Below are 15,787 nucleotides of genomic sequence, written 5' to 3'. Positions count from 1 at the left end.
AGGGTCACACGACATTTGTTTCCCTGTTTCCAAATATGGTCACAGGAGGTTTGAAAAGTGGCTAAATCTGTGTCAAAGTTACGCTGGGATCAGCTCCTCCGCAGCGTCGCCCTCGGCCCGGGTTCAGTTTGTTACTTCCTGCACGTGAGTTTTCATTTACACCAGTATGAGACAAACTCCTAACATGGGGAATATTTCTACTGCTATAGTTTCTAATAAAAGCCCCGGCCTCTGTCAGAGACCCGGCCGCTAATGGAATACAGGCCAGTATTAGAGCATTTACGGTAGGCAAAAACAGGCTCAGAAACCAGTTTTTTCCATGAACACATGTACTTGAGTGTTTACCTTGACAGAATAGGCCAGGGAGATGGTGACGGCGAGCGGCAGACCCTCGGGAACGGCCACCACCAGGACAGTGACACCGATGATGAAGAACTTGACAAAGTACTGGACGTAAACCGGAGTGCACTCGGCCATCCACGTCCGCCCTGCAGAGCACAGAGGGTCAGGATCTGATCTGAGAACCGCCCGGACAATCACTCGCCTCAGTCGGACTTTACAGCGAGCGCCGCTGTGTGAATAAACTGTTTCCGAGTCTCAGTTCTCTGCTATGGGATCCTTATTTGGGCATATTCTGACAGATAAACGCCGCTTCCTTCCCCTGTGTTTGTCACAATTCTGATAAACCACATTTACAGTTTGTAACCGTGGTTCTCCCAGTGACATATTCCAGATGTACGGGGAGCTGGAGAGATGATGATGATAGAGAGCTCTGTTTTCTCAGAGCCTGTTAACTCCTCCCACTGTCCCCAGCTGTGGACAGGGATGTGCCTGGTTTCACAGATGATACAATTATTTAAAACAACACTACATTCTGGTTTGTCCTGTTTTCTGGCTCTGTGATGAAATGTTCATTAAAGGGATGTCCATGTTATCCATAATATCGGAAATATTATTATTGAGAGCTATGGCTGGGCGTCCATAGGTTCACCCCTAAGGCAGACATAGAGCTGGGAACCCTGTGTGGTGAAACAATGGGTCCAAATGTTAAGACTTTGGAACCGTCTTGTTCAATTGCCTGAGGAAAGACTCACTAAGAAAGTCTTTAATTGGGACAAAACTCATACATGCCCTTGGTCTCTGGTCCTTCAAATATTTACAAATATATGTTCACAATCATTGTTTTGGGATAATTTACACTGTAAAATAACAAACCACAGGCAGATATTATGTAACATGATGAAAATGTAAAAGAGGACAGAGGTCTGTGTGCTCAGCTCAGAGCAGGAGCGCTGCCTCTAGAGGTGGAGGTGTGTCGTTACAGAGGGGCTTCTGAAGAGAACAGACAGTGTGTGTGACTTGTGTTTGGTGGAGGATGAATTCCACTTTATGTTCAATTGCCCACTGTATAAATATGGATTATGGAGTTGAATGTAATAATCCTGATTCATTTTGGTTGGCAGAAGGTGAGATGTTGAGTTGGTTATTTAGAAATGACATTTTTTGTTGGCGAGATATGTGGAGAAAGCATGTGAACAATGAGATTGAAAGCCATCCAGATTCTTGATTTGTATATGGCATCGAACATATTGTTAAGATGGTCGTCTTCTAAATGATGTTTATTCACCTTATTCCGCCCCGCCCACTTTTGCCTCTTTTTCCGTTGTCCAGACACTTCCGGTCGAGCGCGAAGCCCGTTCATTTGAACGGAGAACGAGGGAAAATATTCTCCGCTCAAATCTGATGTTTAGTCGATTGATTTGTGTAAAATGGCCGACGTTCATTTGCACCGACATGTCGACACTGCAGCGTTTCTCAGCGCGGCCTGAAAACGGCTTTGTTTTCGTGTAGTGACTGATTTTATGTGGACTCCTCCAGCCCCATGTTAACACATAGGAGAAAAGGGGCGGGCACAGTTCATGGCGGCGCCAACGCGAGGCTCCGGAATAAGGTGAATAGTGTCTTATAAGCCCATACGTGCTTGACACTTTAATAAAAAATATTCATTCATATTCATTCATTCATGCTAGACAATTGTATCTTTGGTAAGGTGTTTTTTTGTGATGTTATGTAATGCCTGTGGGAGGGGCTTGGGTTTGAAGGAGGGGCAGGAACCAGGGGCTCGTCCAGCCGGTTCCTTTCTCTGCTTTGTCCTTTCCTGTAGGTCTATGGTCCAAGTGGGTTTGTTTTTTAGACTGTCTGCAAACGTAGGAAGGAATCGGGCGTTCAAATGAAAGATCAATAAATCAGATCAAAAGTGACGTAACTGAGCTTGAGGCTAAAGTCAGGAAGTTACAGGAACAGACTTAAACTGCTGAAGACTTTCTAAGACAACACATGAACCTTCAGAGTGGAGAAGAAGAGTCACAAACCTTCTATTACGAATGCGTCGATGACGAAGTACAGGACGAGGATGATGACGGTGATGGCGGACATCACCAAACCTGAAACACACACAGCACGTTCCGTCAGAGAGAACTCGCTTCAGGTCGTCCTGATTCTCACACGACACTGAGGAGACCGGCCAGAGGTGGAGCTTTAACTGGAGCTGGTTTGTGGTTATAATATCTCTGTAACTCCTGGACCTGGAAACTTTTTTACAGTTCACAGCCTCCTCTGTCAGCGCAAATGGATTAAGTTAAAAGTCTCACAACAGCATCAAAAAGTGCTGGTTCTGTTCAGTCGAGACGCTGCAGGAGAGAGTCCGGTTTCAATGCAACGTTTTGTTTGACTTTCTAGCTGCAAAGATTTGTCCAGAGGAGATTTTCAGCATGTTTTTTTATGGATTAAAGCTCAATAAATCAGGCGGGGAATGAGATACAAACCCCTTAACCCCCAGTGCACTTTCTCCAAGCAGGCCTTACCTAAACCTTGGAGAGATTTGAAAGCTGAGACCAACACAACTGATCTAAACTGATCTTTTTCCGTGCGTTGTTGCCACATTTTTGCCCCTTTTGCCATTGCTTTTTTTGACAAAAACGTGACAAAAAAGCAAAGGAAAAAGAAAGCGATAAAAAAGCAACAAGAAAAACAAAAGAGCGACAATAACGCAACAAAAAAGTGATTGAACAGCCACAAAAAGCTTAAAAAAACGTGACGAAAAACAATGATAAAGCCACAAAAAGCTTAAAAAATGCAGCAACAACGCTACAAAAAACGTTAGAATCAGTTTTGTAGGCCGGAGCTTTCCAAGGAGGCGTGACTGTTGCTCTCCAGTCCAAAAGCTTTTAGATTTGGGTTCGAACAAGGCAAGTTTATTTGTAGAGCATAATTCATACACAAGGCAATTCTAAAAAGTGCTTCACAGTTAAAGCAGCATAAAATATAAGAAAAACAAACATAAAATTAATCAATTACAGTAAGAGGCAAGAGTGCAGATAAAATACTTTCAGTTATTTGCATTTTTAAGTCTTGTTTGGATTCGCTCTGCCTTGAGCACTATTTTTTCTTGCTCGTTCACACAAAGTTACCTCTGTTTTGTCACTCCTTCTCCTCTGGACATCAACATAAAAAATTAATCAATTACAGTAAAAGGCAAGAGTGCAGATAAAATACTTTCAGCCTGGATTTGAACATTGTCAGAGTTGAGGCCTGTCTCACATCCTCGTGAAGACTGTTCCAGATTTTAGCTGCATGAAACTGAAACGCAGCCTCACCGTGTTTATTATTGACTGCAAAAAGTATTTAACTAAATCAGTATAAACATCTCAATTTGAGCATAATAATCCAAATGTTAGTTGTTTTGACTGGTTAAGAAGTTGTTGGGCGTTTGTCCTGGATTATTTCACTTGTTCTGAGATGTTTCGGACTCGTTTCGATACATTTCGTTCTTATTTCAGGTCATTTTCTTTGCCAATGGGGAAAGAAAATTGTTTTTTATCTCATTGGCAGTTTTACTTTCTTATTTCAAGCGAGATTTACCCTAGAACTGGTCTGAAATGTCCTCAAACAAGCAAAGTAAACTCAGGAAAAGTGTCTAAATGAGTTGAAAACCGCTCAAAACAAGAAACATTTCCTCAATTCAATCGGTAAAGACAGGGGATAACAGTTAAACGTGTTATTATCAGGCTCACCTGCTTTGCCGATCTGCACGGCCAGCTTGGTGAGCTTCCCCTGCAGGACGCTCTTCTCTTTCTTGGGGTGGCTGGTCTTCTTCTTCTCTCGCTCCTCCACCTCTCCGCCCTCCGCGCTCTTCAGGGGCTGCATCTCCATGGCCACGCCCCCGTCCTGCTTCTTGGCTACAACACATGAGTTCACACAGTTTACCCACAGTTCCTGCACTGTCTGAAACACCGTGTACTAAGTCACAGAAAGGCTTTGTTTTGACACGTTCTCACCCGGAAATAACGGATGCTGAAAGTATTTAACCCCTTAACTCCTGCCTGAACCGAGCACATTTTCTAAAGTTTGGCTTTACCCCAGTCCAAAAGCTTCTGGAGAAAAGGTGGGAAAATAGAGACAGAACTGAGACGGAAACAATGATGAAGATGTGACAAAAAAGTGAGAAAACTTTGACAAAAAGTGAGAAAAAAATGACAAAAATTTGACAAAATTTGACAAAAAAAAGACACAAATTGGATAAAAATTTGCCGAAAAAATTACAAAAATGTGATAAAAAATTGACAAAAAAATTACAAAAAATTGACAAAAAAGTGACAAAAAAGTGACAAAATTGTGATAAAAAATGGACAAAAAAATGACCAAAAATGTGACAAAAAATGACAAAAAAATGACAAATGTGATAAAAATTGGACAAAAAAATAACAACAAATTTACAAAAAATGAAAAAAAAAAGTGACAAAAATGTGATAAAAAATTGACGAAAAAAATTAAATAAATGGGACAAAATGTGACAAAAAAGTGAGAAAACTTGGACAAAAAAGTGACGAAAAAAATGACAAAATGTGACTTAAAAAAAAAATGACAAAAAAGTTACAAAATGAGTTGAAAACCCCCCCAAAAAAAAGATGGAAAAAAATGTGATGACGTGAGGAAAAAGATCCATTTAGATGAGTTTTGTAGATCTTAGCTTTCAAATGAGGTGTTACACTGGCCTACAGGATTTGGGTAAAGCTGAACTGGAGAAAATGCGGTTCAGGCGGGAGTTAAGAGGTTAAAAAATAGATATATACAGTATATATATTGGGATATATATAAAACGTATCTTACAAGCACTAAAACAATGGACTCTGGAAAGTTTCCTGCAGTCGTCGGCTTGTCCGCACACGTTAGGATCCTTTTTATTTCTTTGTCTGTGACGGTTCTTTGTCCCAATTATTTTCATGGGACAGTTGTGAATTTGGAAGAGTTTGTTCCTCGGCCGGACAGTCCCGAACCGTGCGCTCATTTCAAAGCTTCGCTCCGGTCTCGCGCTCTAGAACATTGCCATAATTGGGCTGCTCAGTCAGGATTTGTCGCCACTGTCACTTTAGGAACAGTCGTATCTTTTAACCTCTTAACCCGACCTGAACCCGGCACATTTCCTCCAGTTTGGCTTTACCCAAATCTAAAAGCTTCTCGAAAAAATAGCGACATTTTTTTAACATTCATCTTATCTTTCAAAATTCATACAGTGTGGATGCTCAAAATGGAGTCGGAGTTCACCCAAAATTTTCCATGAAGAGCATTTACACATAACACAGCAGCTTTTTACATTTGTACATTTTGTAGAATGGACCGAAATAATCAGAACACGAAGTATGTCTAAAAAGAATTACTACGTCATAAATCTTACTTAATTCGAGATTAATCACAGTTATACACTGTAGTTCTTTCTGATATTGGTACCAATAGTCATCTGGTGTTGTTTCTAATTATAAACTTCATGCTCGGTAAAGAGGTTAAACAGGTTAACCTCTTAACTCCCACCTGAACATGTTTTCTCCTGTTCTCCAAGTTCTCCAAATCTAAAAGCTCCTTCAAACCAGCGATAAAAAAGAAAGAGAAAATGAGGATGTAAACACGACAAAAAAGCGCTAAAAAGTGACCAAAAAAAGCGACAAATATGACAAGAACGCAATAAAAAGGTGACAAAAGGGCAGCAAAAAAAGGACAAAAATCCAACAGAAAAATGACAAAAAAACAGCAAAAAAAGACAAAAAAAAACAGCAAAAAAATGACAAAAATCCAGCAAAAAAATGACCAAAAAACAGCAAAAAAGTGACAAAAATCCAGCAAAAAAATGACCAAAAAACAGCAAAAAAGTGACAAAAATCTAGCCAAAAAATACAAAAGAAAATCCAGCAAAAAAGTGACAAAAAAACAAACAGCAAAAAAGTGACAAAAATCCAGCAAAAAAAAGACAAAAATCCAGAAAAAAAAGTGGAAAAAATCCAGCAAAAAAGACAAAAATCCAGCAAAAAAGTGACAAAAATCCAACAGAAAAATGACAAAAAAACAGCAAAAAAAGACAAAAAAAAACAGCAAAAAAATGACAAAAATCCAGCAAAAAAATGACCAAAAAACAGCAAAAAAGTGACAAAAATCCAGCAAAAAAATGACCAAAAAACAGCAAAAAAGTGACAAAAATCTAGCCAAAAAATACAAAAGAAAATCCAGCAAAAAAGTGACAAAAAAACAAACAGCAAAAAAGTGACAAAAATCCAGCAAAAAAAAGACAAAAATCCAGAAAAAAAAGTGGAAAAAATCCAGCAAAAAAGACAAAAATCCAGCAAAAAAGTGACAAAAATCCAGCAAAAAAAAGACAAAAATCCAGCAAAAAAGTGACAAAAATTCAGAAAAAAATGGACAAAAACCCAGCAAAAAAATGACAAAAACCCAGAAAAAAAGTGACAAAAGTCCAGAAAAAAATGGACAAAAATCCAGAAAAAAGTGACAAAAACCCAGAAAAAAAGTGACAAAAATCCAGCAAAAAAAAGACACAAAATCCAGCAAAAAAGTGAAAAAAATCCAGCAAAAAAGACAAAAATCAAGCAGAAAAGTAATACAAAAGTGACAAAAACACATAAGGGAAACAAAACGTGACGACAATGGCAAAGAGGAGAGAATGCGTTGGTGGTAAGAGCTTAAACAGGTCAAACTCACCTTTGTTCTGGTTGTTCTCCACGGCTCCGTCCGGCTGCTTCCCTGTGGAAACAAAAGGCTGAGGTCAGCGGGAGGATCTGGAGGCCGTGGCGCTCGGGGTCCTGGCGAGTGGAGGACGGGGAGCAGGTCACACACTCAGGGGGAAATCGCAGGAGTTTAAGAACATGTGATGGAGCAGAGCTGGGTTCACTGTCACCGCAGGATCACTGGGTCCGGCCGGTGGAGCAGGAAAGGTTTAGGTTCAGGGCGGAGAGAGAGAGAAAACAAGCGGGAACCAGACGCTCATCCGGACCGGGGTGTTTCTACACGGATGTTTGGGTAACGTGTCTGATTGGAAATGTTGTCGTTCAAAGGCTAATTGGACGCAAAGGGAAAAGCTTTGGCAAAAATGCAGTGAAAAAAAAATCGCAGTTTTCGAGTAGCTGAAGAAGGAGTAGAGAAGAAGAGGAAGGAGAAAAAAGAGGAGGAAGAAGAAGAAAAAAAGGAAGAGGAATAAGAAAAAGGAGAAGTAGAAGAAGATGAAAAAGAAGAGAAGGAAGAGAAGAGGAAGAAGAAGAAGAAAAAAAGGAGGAAGAGAAGAGGAAGAAGAAGAAAACAAGGAGGAGGAAGAAGAGAAAGGAGAAGTAGAAGAAGAGGAGGAAGAAAAAAGAGGTGGTGGAAGAAGTAGAAGAGGAAGAAAAAGAAAAGAAGAGGAAGAGAAGAGGAAGAAGGAAGAAAAAAGGAGGAAGAAGAATGGAAAAAGACAAAGAAGTAGAAGAAGAGGAGGAAGACGAAGAGGAAGAAAACAAAGGAGAAGTAGATGAAGAGGCAGAAAAAAGGAAGAGAAAAAGGAAGAAGAAAAGGGAGGAGTAGAAGAAGAAGACAAAGAAGAGGAGGAAGGGAAACGTTTAAGCAAAAATGCAGTAAAATAAAGTTAAGGGTAATTTTGATTTAAAGCCAGATTAAAGTGTATAAAGTGAGTAAATAAAGCCAGATTAAAGTTCATAAAGTGAGTAAATAAAGCCAGATTAAAGTTCATAAAGTGAGTAAATAAAGCCAGATTAAAGTGTGTAAAGTGAGTAAATAAAGCAAGATTAAAGTGTATAAAGTGTGAGTAAATAAAGCCAGATTAAAGTGTATAAAGTGAGTAAATAAAGCCAGATTAAAGTGTATAAAGTGAGTAAATAAAGCCAGATTAAAGTGCATAAAGAGTGAGTAAAGTGTGAGTAAAGTGTGAGTAAAGTGTGAGTAAAGTGTGAGTAAAGTGTGAGTAAAGTGTGAGTAAATAAAGCCAGATTAAAGTGTATAAAGTGTGAGTAAAGTGTGAGTAAAGTGTATAAAGTGTGAGTAAAGAGTGAGTAAAGTGTGAGTAAAGTGTGAGTAAAGTGTGAGTAAAGAGTGAGTAAAGTGTGAGTAAAGTGTGAGTAAAGAGTGAGTAAATAAAGCCAGATTAATGTGAGTAAAGTGTGAGTAAAGTGTGAGTAAAGTGTGAGTAAAGTGTGAGTAAATAAAGCCAGATTAAAGTGCATAAAGTGTGAGTAAAGTGTGAGTAAAGTGTGAGTAAAGTGTGAGTAAAGAGTGAGTAAAGTGTGAGTAAAGTGTGAGTAAATAAAGCCAGATTAAAGTGCATAAAGTGTGAGTAAAGTGTGAGTAAAGTGTGAGTAAAGAGTGAGTATATAAAGCCAGATTAAAGTGCATAAAGTGTGAGTAAAGTGTGAGTAAAGTGTGAGTAAAGTGTGAGTAAAGTGTGAGTAAATAAAGCCAGATTAAAGTGCATAAAGTGAGTAAATAAAGCCAGATTAAAGTGTATAAAGTGTGAGTAAAGAGTGAGTAAAGTGTGAGTAAAGTGTGAGTAAATAAAGCCAGATTAAAGTGAGTAAAGAGTGAGTAAAGTGTGAGTAAAGTGTGAGTAAAGAGTGAGTAAAGTGTGAGTAAAGTGTGAGTAAAGAGTGAGTAAAGTGTGAGTAAAGAGTGAGTAAAGTGTGAGTAAAGTGTGAGTAAAGTGTGAGTAAAGTGTGAGTAAATAAAGCCAGATTAAAGTGTATAAAGTGTGAGTAAAGTGTGAGTAAAGTGTGAGTAAAGTGTGAGTAAAGTGTGAGTAAAGTGTGAGTAAAGTGTGAGTAAATAAAGCCAGATTAAAGTGCATAAAGTGTGAGTAAAGTGTGAGTAAAGTGTGAGTAAAGAGTGAGTAAAGTGTGAGTAAAGTGTGAGTAAATAAAGCCAGATTAAAGTGCATAAAGTGTGAGTAAAGTGTGAGTAAAGTGTGAGTAAAGAGTGAGTATATAAAGCCAGATTAAAGTGCATAAAGTGTGAGTAAAGTGTGAGTAAAGTGTGAGTAAAGTGTGAGTAAAGTGTGAGTAAATAAAGCCAGATTAAAGTGCATAAAGTGAGTAAATAAAGCCAGATTAAAGTGTATAAAGTGTGAGTAAAGAGTGAGTAAAGTGTGAGTAAAGTGTGAGTAAATAAAGCCAGATTAAAGTGAGTAAAGAGTGAGTAAAGTGTGAGTAAAGTGTGAGTAAAGAGTGAGTAAAGTGTGAGTAAAGTGTGAGTAAAGTGTGAGTAAAGAGTGAGTAAAGTGTGAGTAAAGAGTGAGTAAAGTGTGAGTAAAGTGTGAGTAAAGTGTGAGTAAAGTGTGAGTAAATAAAGCCAGATTAAAGTGTATAAAGTGTGAGTAAAGTGTGAGTAAAGTGTGAGTAAAGTGTGAGTAAAGTGTGAGTAAAGTGTGAGTAAAGAGTGAGTAAAGTGTGAGTAAAGTGTGAGTAATGTCCTAACGCGAGCTCTGTCCGGATGGTCCTCTGGTCAGGCTTGCTTGGTGGAGGCTCCTACAGGACGTACCGTTGGTCACCGAGTTGTTGGGGGCGTCTGTGGAGATGAGCATCTGAATACTTTCCTCTGTTTGAACAGTGCGGGAGGAAAACAGGTTTAAACCGGTCACTGTGTCAGTAAAGCGTCAGTAAAGCGTCAGTAAAGCGTCAGTAAAGCGTCAGAAACATAGGAGGAAGTACGATAATCATCACTTTAAATACTCCAGGCAGCGAGGAAGGGCTCATGTTCTGAGGAGCAACGGTGCAGGAAGAGGAGAAGAGGAGGAGGAAGAAGAAGTAGAGGAAGAAGAGGAGAAGAGGAGGAGGAAGAAGAAGAAGGAGAAGATTAAGAAGGAGAAGAGGAGGAGGAAGTAGAAGGAGAGGAAGAAGAGGAGGAAGAAGAAGAAGGAGAAGAGGAGAAGAGGAGGAAGAAGGAGAAGAAGAGGAGGAAGAAGGAGAAGAAGAAGTTGGAGAAGTGTAAGGAGAAGAGGAGGAGGAAGAAGAAAAGAAAGAGCGAATAGGTGGAAAGAAAGAGAAGGAATAAGGAGAGGAGGAAGAAAAGATAGAGAATAGGAGGAAGAAAGAGAGGAAGAGGAAGAAGGAGAGGAGGAAGAAGAAGAGGAGGAAGAAAAGAAAGAATAGGAGGAAGAAGAAGAAGAAGAAGAAGAAGAAGAAGAAGAAGAAGAAGAAGAAGAAGAAGAAGAAGAAGAAGAAGAAGAAGAAGAAGAAGAAGAAGAAGAAGAAGAAGAAGAAGAAGAGGGATGTGATAAAGTACTTGCAATTACACTTCAAAACAGCTCATCATCATCAAGTACAGAGACTGTATGTACAGGTGTGTTAAGGTTGAACAAATCAAAATATCTTTTTTTAGCAGGATACTACAGTTCTTCAGTTCTAGAGTACTACTACATCATATACTACTACCACTACTACTACTACTACTACTACTACTACAACATATATCCTCAAGGTAGGGAGTACTCAGAGTATAAAAGAGTATATAAGAGTATAAAAAGGGGTCCGCGAGGCAAAAAGGGTTGGGAACCACTGTTGTAAGTGATTTGGGTCACACTGTTTATAATGCAGGCTAGCTGATACCATAGACATGCACTAGCCTTGCATTAGCCTAGCGCCACTAAGCTCTTCAAATAAAAGAATTACAAAACAAAATATATCCAGAAATCAGCAACACTCTGGATGACTAGGAAATGAGGCCCTATGTCAAACATCCTGAAACATCCCTTTAAGGCAAATAAAACAGAACAGAAAAGTCTGCAGCAACAGGAAGTGCAGCTACAAACTGTGCCGGGTGGGATTGGAACCGGCAGCCCTCGCGCGGTGGACGTCAGAGGGAGTGTTTTCGAACGATTCTGACTTTGCACCAGGAGGAGCCTCTGCAGTGGCCAGCGCAGCCGTAACGACATTAGCCTTAAGTGCTGCTGTCTGCGGGAAACTGCATCCTCTCTCTCTCTTTCTCTCTCTCCTTTTTCAATAATTGATTTAAAAGGCAGTGGCGCTCAGATGAAGAGGAGGAGGAGGAGGGAGGAGGCACCGGTGCTTCATCACTGCAACGAAAAGGCTTCAGTCGTCTCAGGCTGATTTCAAACATACTTTTATCATGAGTTTTCAGTCAAAAGCAAAACTATTTATTGGGAAAATCTAAGCTTCCTGGACCGGTTTGAATCGAGGGTTCTCTCCCCGTTTAAATGAATGGAGAAGCCAGGCCTTATATCACAGTATGAAAACTGTGCAGCTCGCGGCATCACCACTAGGGGCGCTTTAGTGGAGACTGCAGACCAAAAAGATGCGAAATATCTTTGGGACCGAAAAGGGCCACAGACTTTACCTGCTGAGCTGAAATCTTTAACCCCTTAACTCTCACCGGAACCGAACACAAAACTGAGAAGAAAACAAGGATGGAAATGTGACATAAAAGTGAGAAAAAATTGATGAAAAAGTGGCAAAAATGTCACAAAAATGTCACAAGAAATTGACCAAAAAAGGACAAAAAAAAGACAAAAAAGTGATAAAAATGTGACAAAAAAATTACAAAAATGTGACAAAATGTGACAAAAAAAATGACAAAAATGTGACAAAAAATGACAAAAAAATGACAAAATGTGACAAAAAATTACAAAAATGTGACAAAATGTGACAAAAAAAATGACAAAAATGTGACAAAAAATGACAAAAAAATGACAAAATGTGACAAAAAATTACAAAAATGTGACAAAATGTGACAATTTAGTTTTTTACAAAAATGTGTTTAAAATTTGACCAAAAAAAGAAAGAAAAAAGACAAAAATTTGACAAAAGTGACAAGAAATGACAAAAAAAAATGACAAAAAAAGCTACAAAAATGAGTTGAATACCCAACAAAAAAATTATGGAAAAAAAAAAGTGATGACGTGAGGAAAAAGATCCTCTCGGTTCAGGCAGGAGTTAAGAGGTTAACAGACAGAATTTATAACATTTTATTGCAAACCTTTTGTAATTATTATTTGTAATAATTTAAGTAAATATATTTTGTATTTTTATGTCTGAGGGACCAGGTCTGTGAATTAGCTTTAGCTGTAAGGCCTATGAACACGGCATCAGCTACAGTAACAAAGCTTCTTGTTCTGCCCCATCAAATAAACATAAACATAAAAATAAAATATACAGTCATTTCTTAGGTTTCTCCGTCATGTTTGGTTCTTGTACAGGGCTGGACTGGCCATCGGGAGATTCGGGAGTTTTCCCGGTGGGCCGACGTACTTTTGGGCCAGTCAGACCAAGAATGGCCCATACTAATTTTCACCAGCCCACAATTAGAGTGAAGAGCCATCAGAATCTCTATCATTACTTAGATGCAATTACACAACTCCTCCACTAGAGGGATGTGACGCCTTTTATACCCCTCTGGTGGCCTTTCTTGAGTCATGGTTCCCAGATAATCTCGTATAATGAGCGATGGGCCTCTGGGACATAACACTCATGCCCCTCACATTGCGAATATAAGAGGAAATAGTTTATTGTAGCTCCCTCCAGGACCCACAGAACCTCAGACCTCTATTTTTTGTAAATTTTAGACAAATGCTTGCAAAGAAGTGCATGCTGGGAGTTGTCAGGTGACTCCGTCTTGCTCCTCGTCGTCAGTGCAGTTTGGAAATCTTCTAGTTTCCATTGAAAGGATTTATAATGTTTGGTCTTTTTGGGATTTCTGTCCTCACTCCACACCTCTAACTCTGAGGTGAGTTTTACTGTTTCATCTTCATCTACAGTTTGATCATTTGGTTGGTTTTGAGAAGTTTATTTGTGTTGCAGTCGCGAGTGGAACTTCATTAACGGAACTCACATTTTAAGATTGTTAAGTCATTTTACAAAAGTTCCTTCAAGTTATAAATGACAAGATTAAAGTGTTGAGTCTCTGAGGCGAGAGCTTGAATTTGGCAGAAACAAAATGCAACCATTGTCCTCGATTCGTAGCTTATACTGTTTTAGTTCAAGCCAAGGGATTATTGTTTTGCTCATCACCCCGACTATTGAATATGACTGTTTAGTCCAGTCCAGCCCTGTTCTTGTACATGTGTATATATTTTCTCTCTCTTTCTTTGACATGGGGCCTACGTCACATGACTGCTATACAGGGCGGCACGGTGGCACAGCGGTTAGCGCTCTCGCTTCACAGCTAGAAGGTCCGGGGATCGATTCCCACCTGCACAGGGCCTTTCTGTGTGGAGTTTGCATGTTCTCCCCGTGTCTGCGTAGGTTTCCTCTGGGTACTCCGGTTTCCCCTACCACTAAAAACATGCACAATAGGCCAGGATGAATGATGTGTGTGAGTGAATGTATGGTGGTGTCAGAGGGTCTGTTGGCGCAGACGTGTGTAGTCGCCAAAGCGCCTCTGACAGTCTCCCCCAGGGGAAACTGAAGCTACAAACGTAGTTTACCACCACCAAGTATGGAGTGAATGTACAATTGTCTCATGTAAAGCGCTTTGTGACCATGTCTGTGAAAGGTTATATAAATATATAAATAAAGATCTTCTCCTTCTTTTCTGCTCAGGTGAACTTATCGACCTGTATTTTTCCTACTGTTTTTTACTCAATTGAAGCACTCACCTCCAAGTATTTTTGTACATTTCCACCTGAATGTGGTCGAAGGGTCGACAACAGTTGAAAACATCTGTTTGTTGGCTAAATGCTAACGGCTATAGGAACACTGAGGAGGCTAACGGACTGCTTTCTAACTCTCCACATAGATACAGACGGCATCTCTGGAATCGCCCATATATGGTCATTTTTGAGTGACCATATATGGTAACAGTTAAGGGGAAAACAATATTGAAATTTTTGAAATTTTCTCTAATTATTCAAAAACTACTGTAACAAACGCTGAAATATGAATATAGTTTCTACTAAATAATGATGCAAAGACATGGGGAGGAGCAAAGTGGTTCAGCAGCCCATAAATACATGAATAACTGAGAATGCTAACATGATGCTACATGTTAGCATCGGGCTAATGCTAACGGTTAGCTAGCGCTTGCTACAACTGCCGTTTTTTCACTTCTACTAAACAATCTACTGTGAGAAAATATCCAAATGGGCCCGATTTAGACTTTACTTTATTTATGTGATAAATAAGTTGATATTCCACCAGAAAATGGCAAAAAAGAGGGAAAAATTGTGTTTCTCTAAAGATTCTATTTTCCCCCTCGGCGAAGCCACGCCCCCTTCTATGACGAGATGCCGTCTGTATCAATACTTTATCGAACGCCACTTTTCCTTGTCATGTCTCTGGGACATCACCGGCTCGTCTCCATGGAGATGTGGCTGCTTCGCCCAACGGAAGCCGAGCATGAAGTTTAAATACACGAGGTCCTCTTTAAAAGTTTGGCGAGGACACCACACTTATTTTACTGCAGTTAACGTGGCTTTGTGAACCCGGAGTGTTCTGCAGTGTGGCTTTAACACGCTGAAATGATCTAACCCCCGCTGGCAGCTACACTTTGGGGGATAGAGCGAGAGATAAGAGGATGAAGAGGATGTGGTGTGAATTATCCATGAGGTTAAACTGGAAGTTGAATCTCAGATTTCAGTGCAGCTGAGTGCCTCCATATGAACACAAACATAAAGAGGACATGTCGCGGCCCCGGCAGTACTTACAGCTCGCAAATGTTTTATTCATGCCTTAAAACATTCCCACGACTTAGCCTTTACTTCACGTCTTACAGCTCGAAATACTGTAAATGTGCCGCAGAGTGGGGCAGTACTTCGGTGAAAGTACAGATACTACGGGTCGAATATCACCCCCTACGCCAACAAAAAGGTAAAAGTTGCTCTGTCAAAGTATTCAAAGTAGAAATAACTTTACGGCTTAAAAAAAGGGACAAACCTTCTTCCTTGCTGTGAGTCAGTGGGATTAGACAGTTGCATCTGCACGGCGCCACCTGCTGCTCTGGAGTGTGCATTACTAGGCTTTTGAAATGACACGTGGACAAACTGATTTTTTACTTTAGCGCCTTTTATAGAAATGTAGTGGAGCAGAAAGTATTATATTCATCCTTCAAATGTAGGGGAGTAAAAGTAATAAGTTCACAAATGCTACTTAAGTAAAGCACAGATAAAAAAAAACATAAACTCTTGTTCCTTGTGCAAACTAAACAGGAGTCTGGGAGTTCTGCCCCAGAGAAAAAACCTTTAACCTAAAAGCAGCTTAAACACATTGTTAGCTCCTCCCTTGCTCGTTCCTCTGTCTCCATCGGAGCCTCTTGGTTTCATTTCTATGAGCCGGTGTGACACTTGCCTTTCTTGTCCTTGATCTCCTCCTCTAATTCTCCGGCCCCGAGCAGCGTGAAGATGATCCCAGTCTGCGAGTTCACTCCGACCGCGGTGACCAGCATCCGCCCCGAGCCCTCCATCACGTGAGTGCCTGCGGTTAGACACAGGGTTTAGAACACTGACGTGGAAGCACAG

At 40.0% G+C, this 15,787-nt stretch overlaps 1 protein-coding gene across 1 annotated transcript in view; it reads right to left on the bottom strand.

The window, feature by feature from the left end:
• The window catches only part of atp2b3b (ATPase plasma membrane Ca2+ transporting 3b), a gene marked incomplete at its 3' end in the record, with an annotated part of 99,735 nt that overhangs the window by 42,748 nt on the left and 41,200 nt on the right, over window positions 1-15,787 (bottom strand). Inside the window, 5 exon segments of the mRNA XM_079580777.1 lie at window positions 346-488; window positions 2,373-2,444; window positions 4,074-4,238; window positions 7,045-7,086; window positions 15,618-15,743. Of these exon segments, the coding sequence (XP_079436903.1) occupies window positions 346-488; window positions 2,373-2,444; window positions 4,074-4,238; window positions 7,045-7,086; window positions 15,618-15,743 (548 nt within the window).

The sequence above is a fragment of the Gobius niger genome (assembly GCF_951799975.1).
Source record: "Gobius niger genome assembly, chromosome: 22".
NCBI lineage: Eukaryota > Metazoa > Chordata > Actinopteri > Gobiiformes > Gobiidae > Gobius > Gobius niger.
Note: the sequence above shows the minus strand (reverse complement) of the source record. Positions and strands in the feature narration are given on the sequence as shown.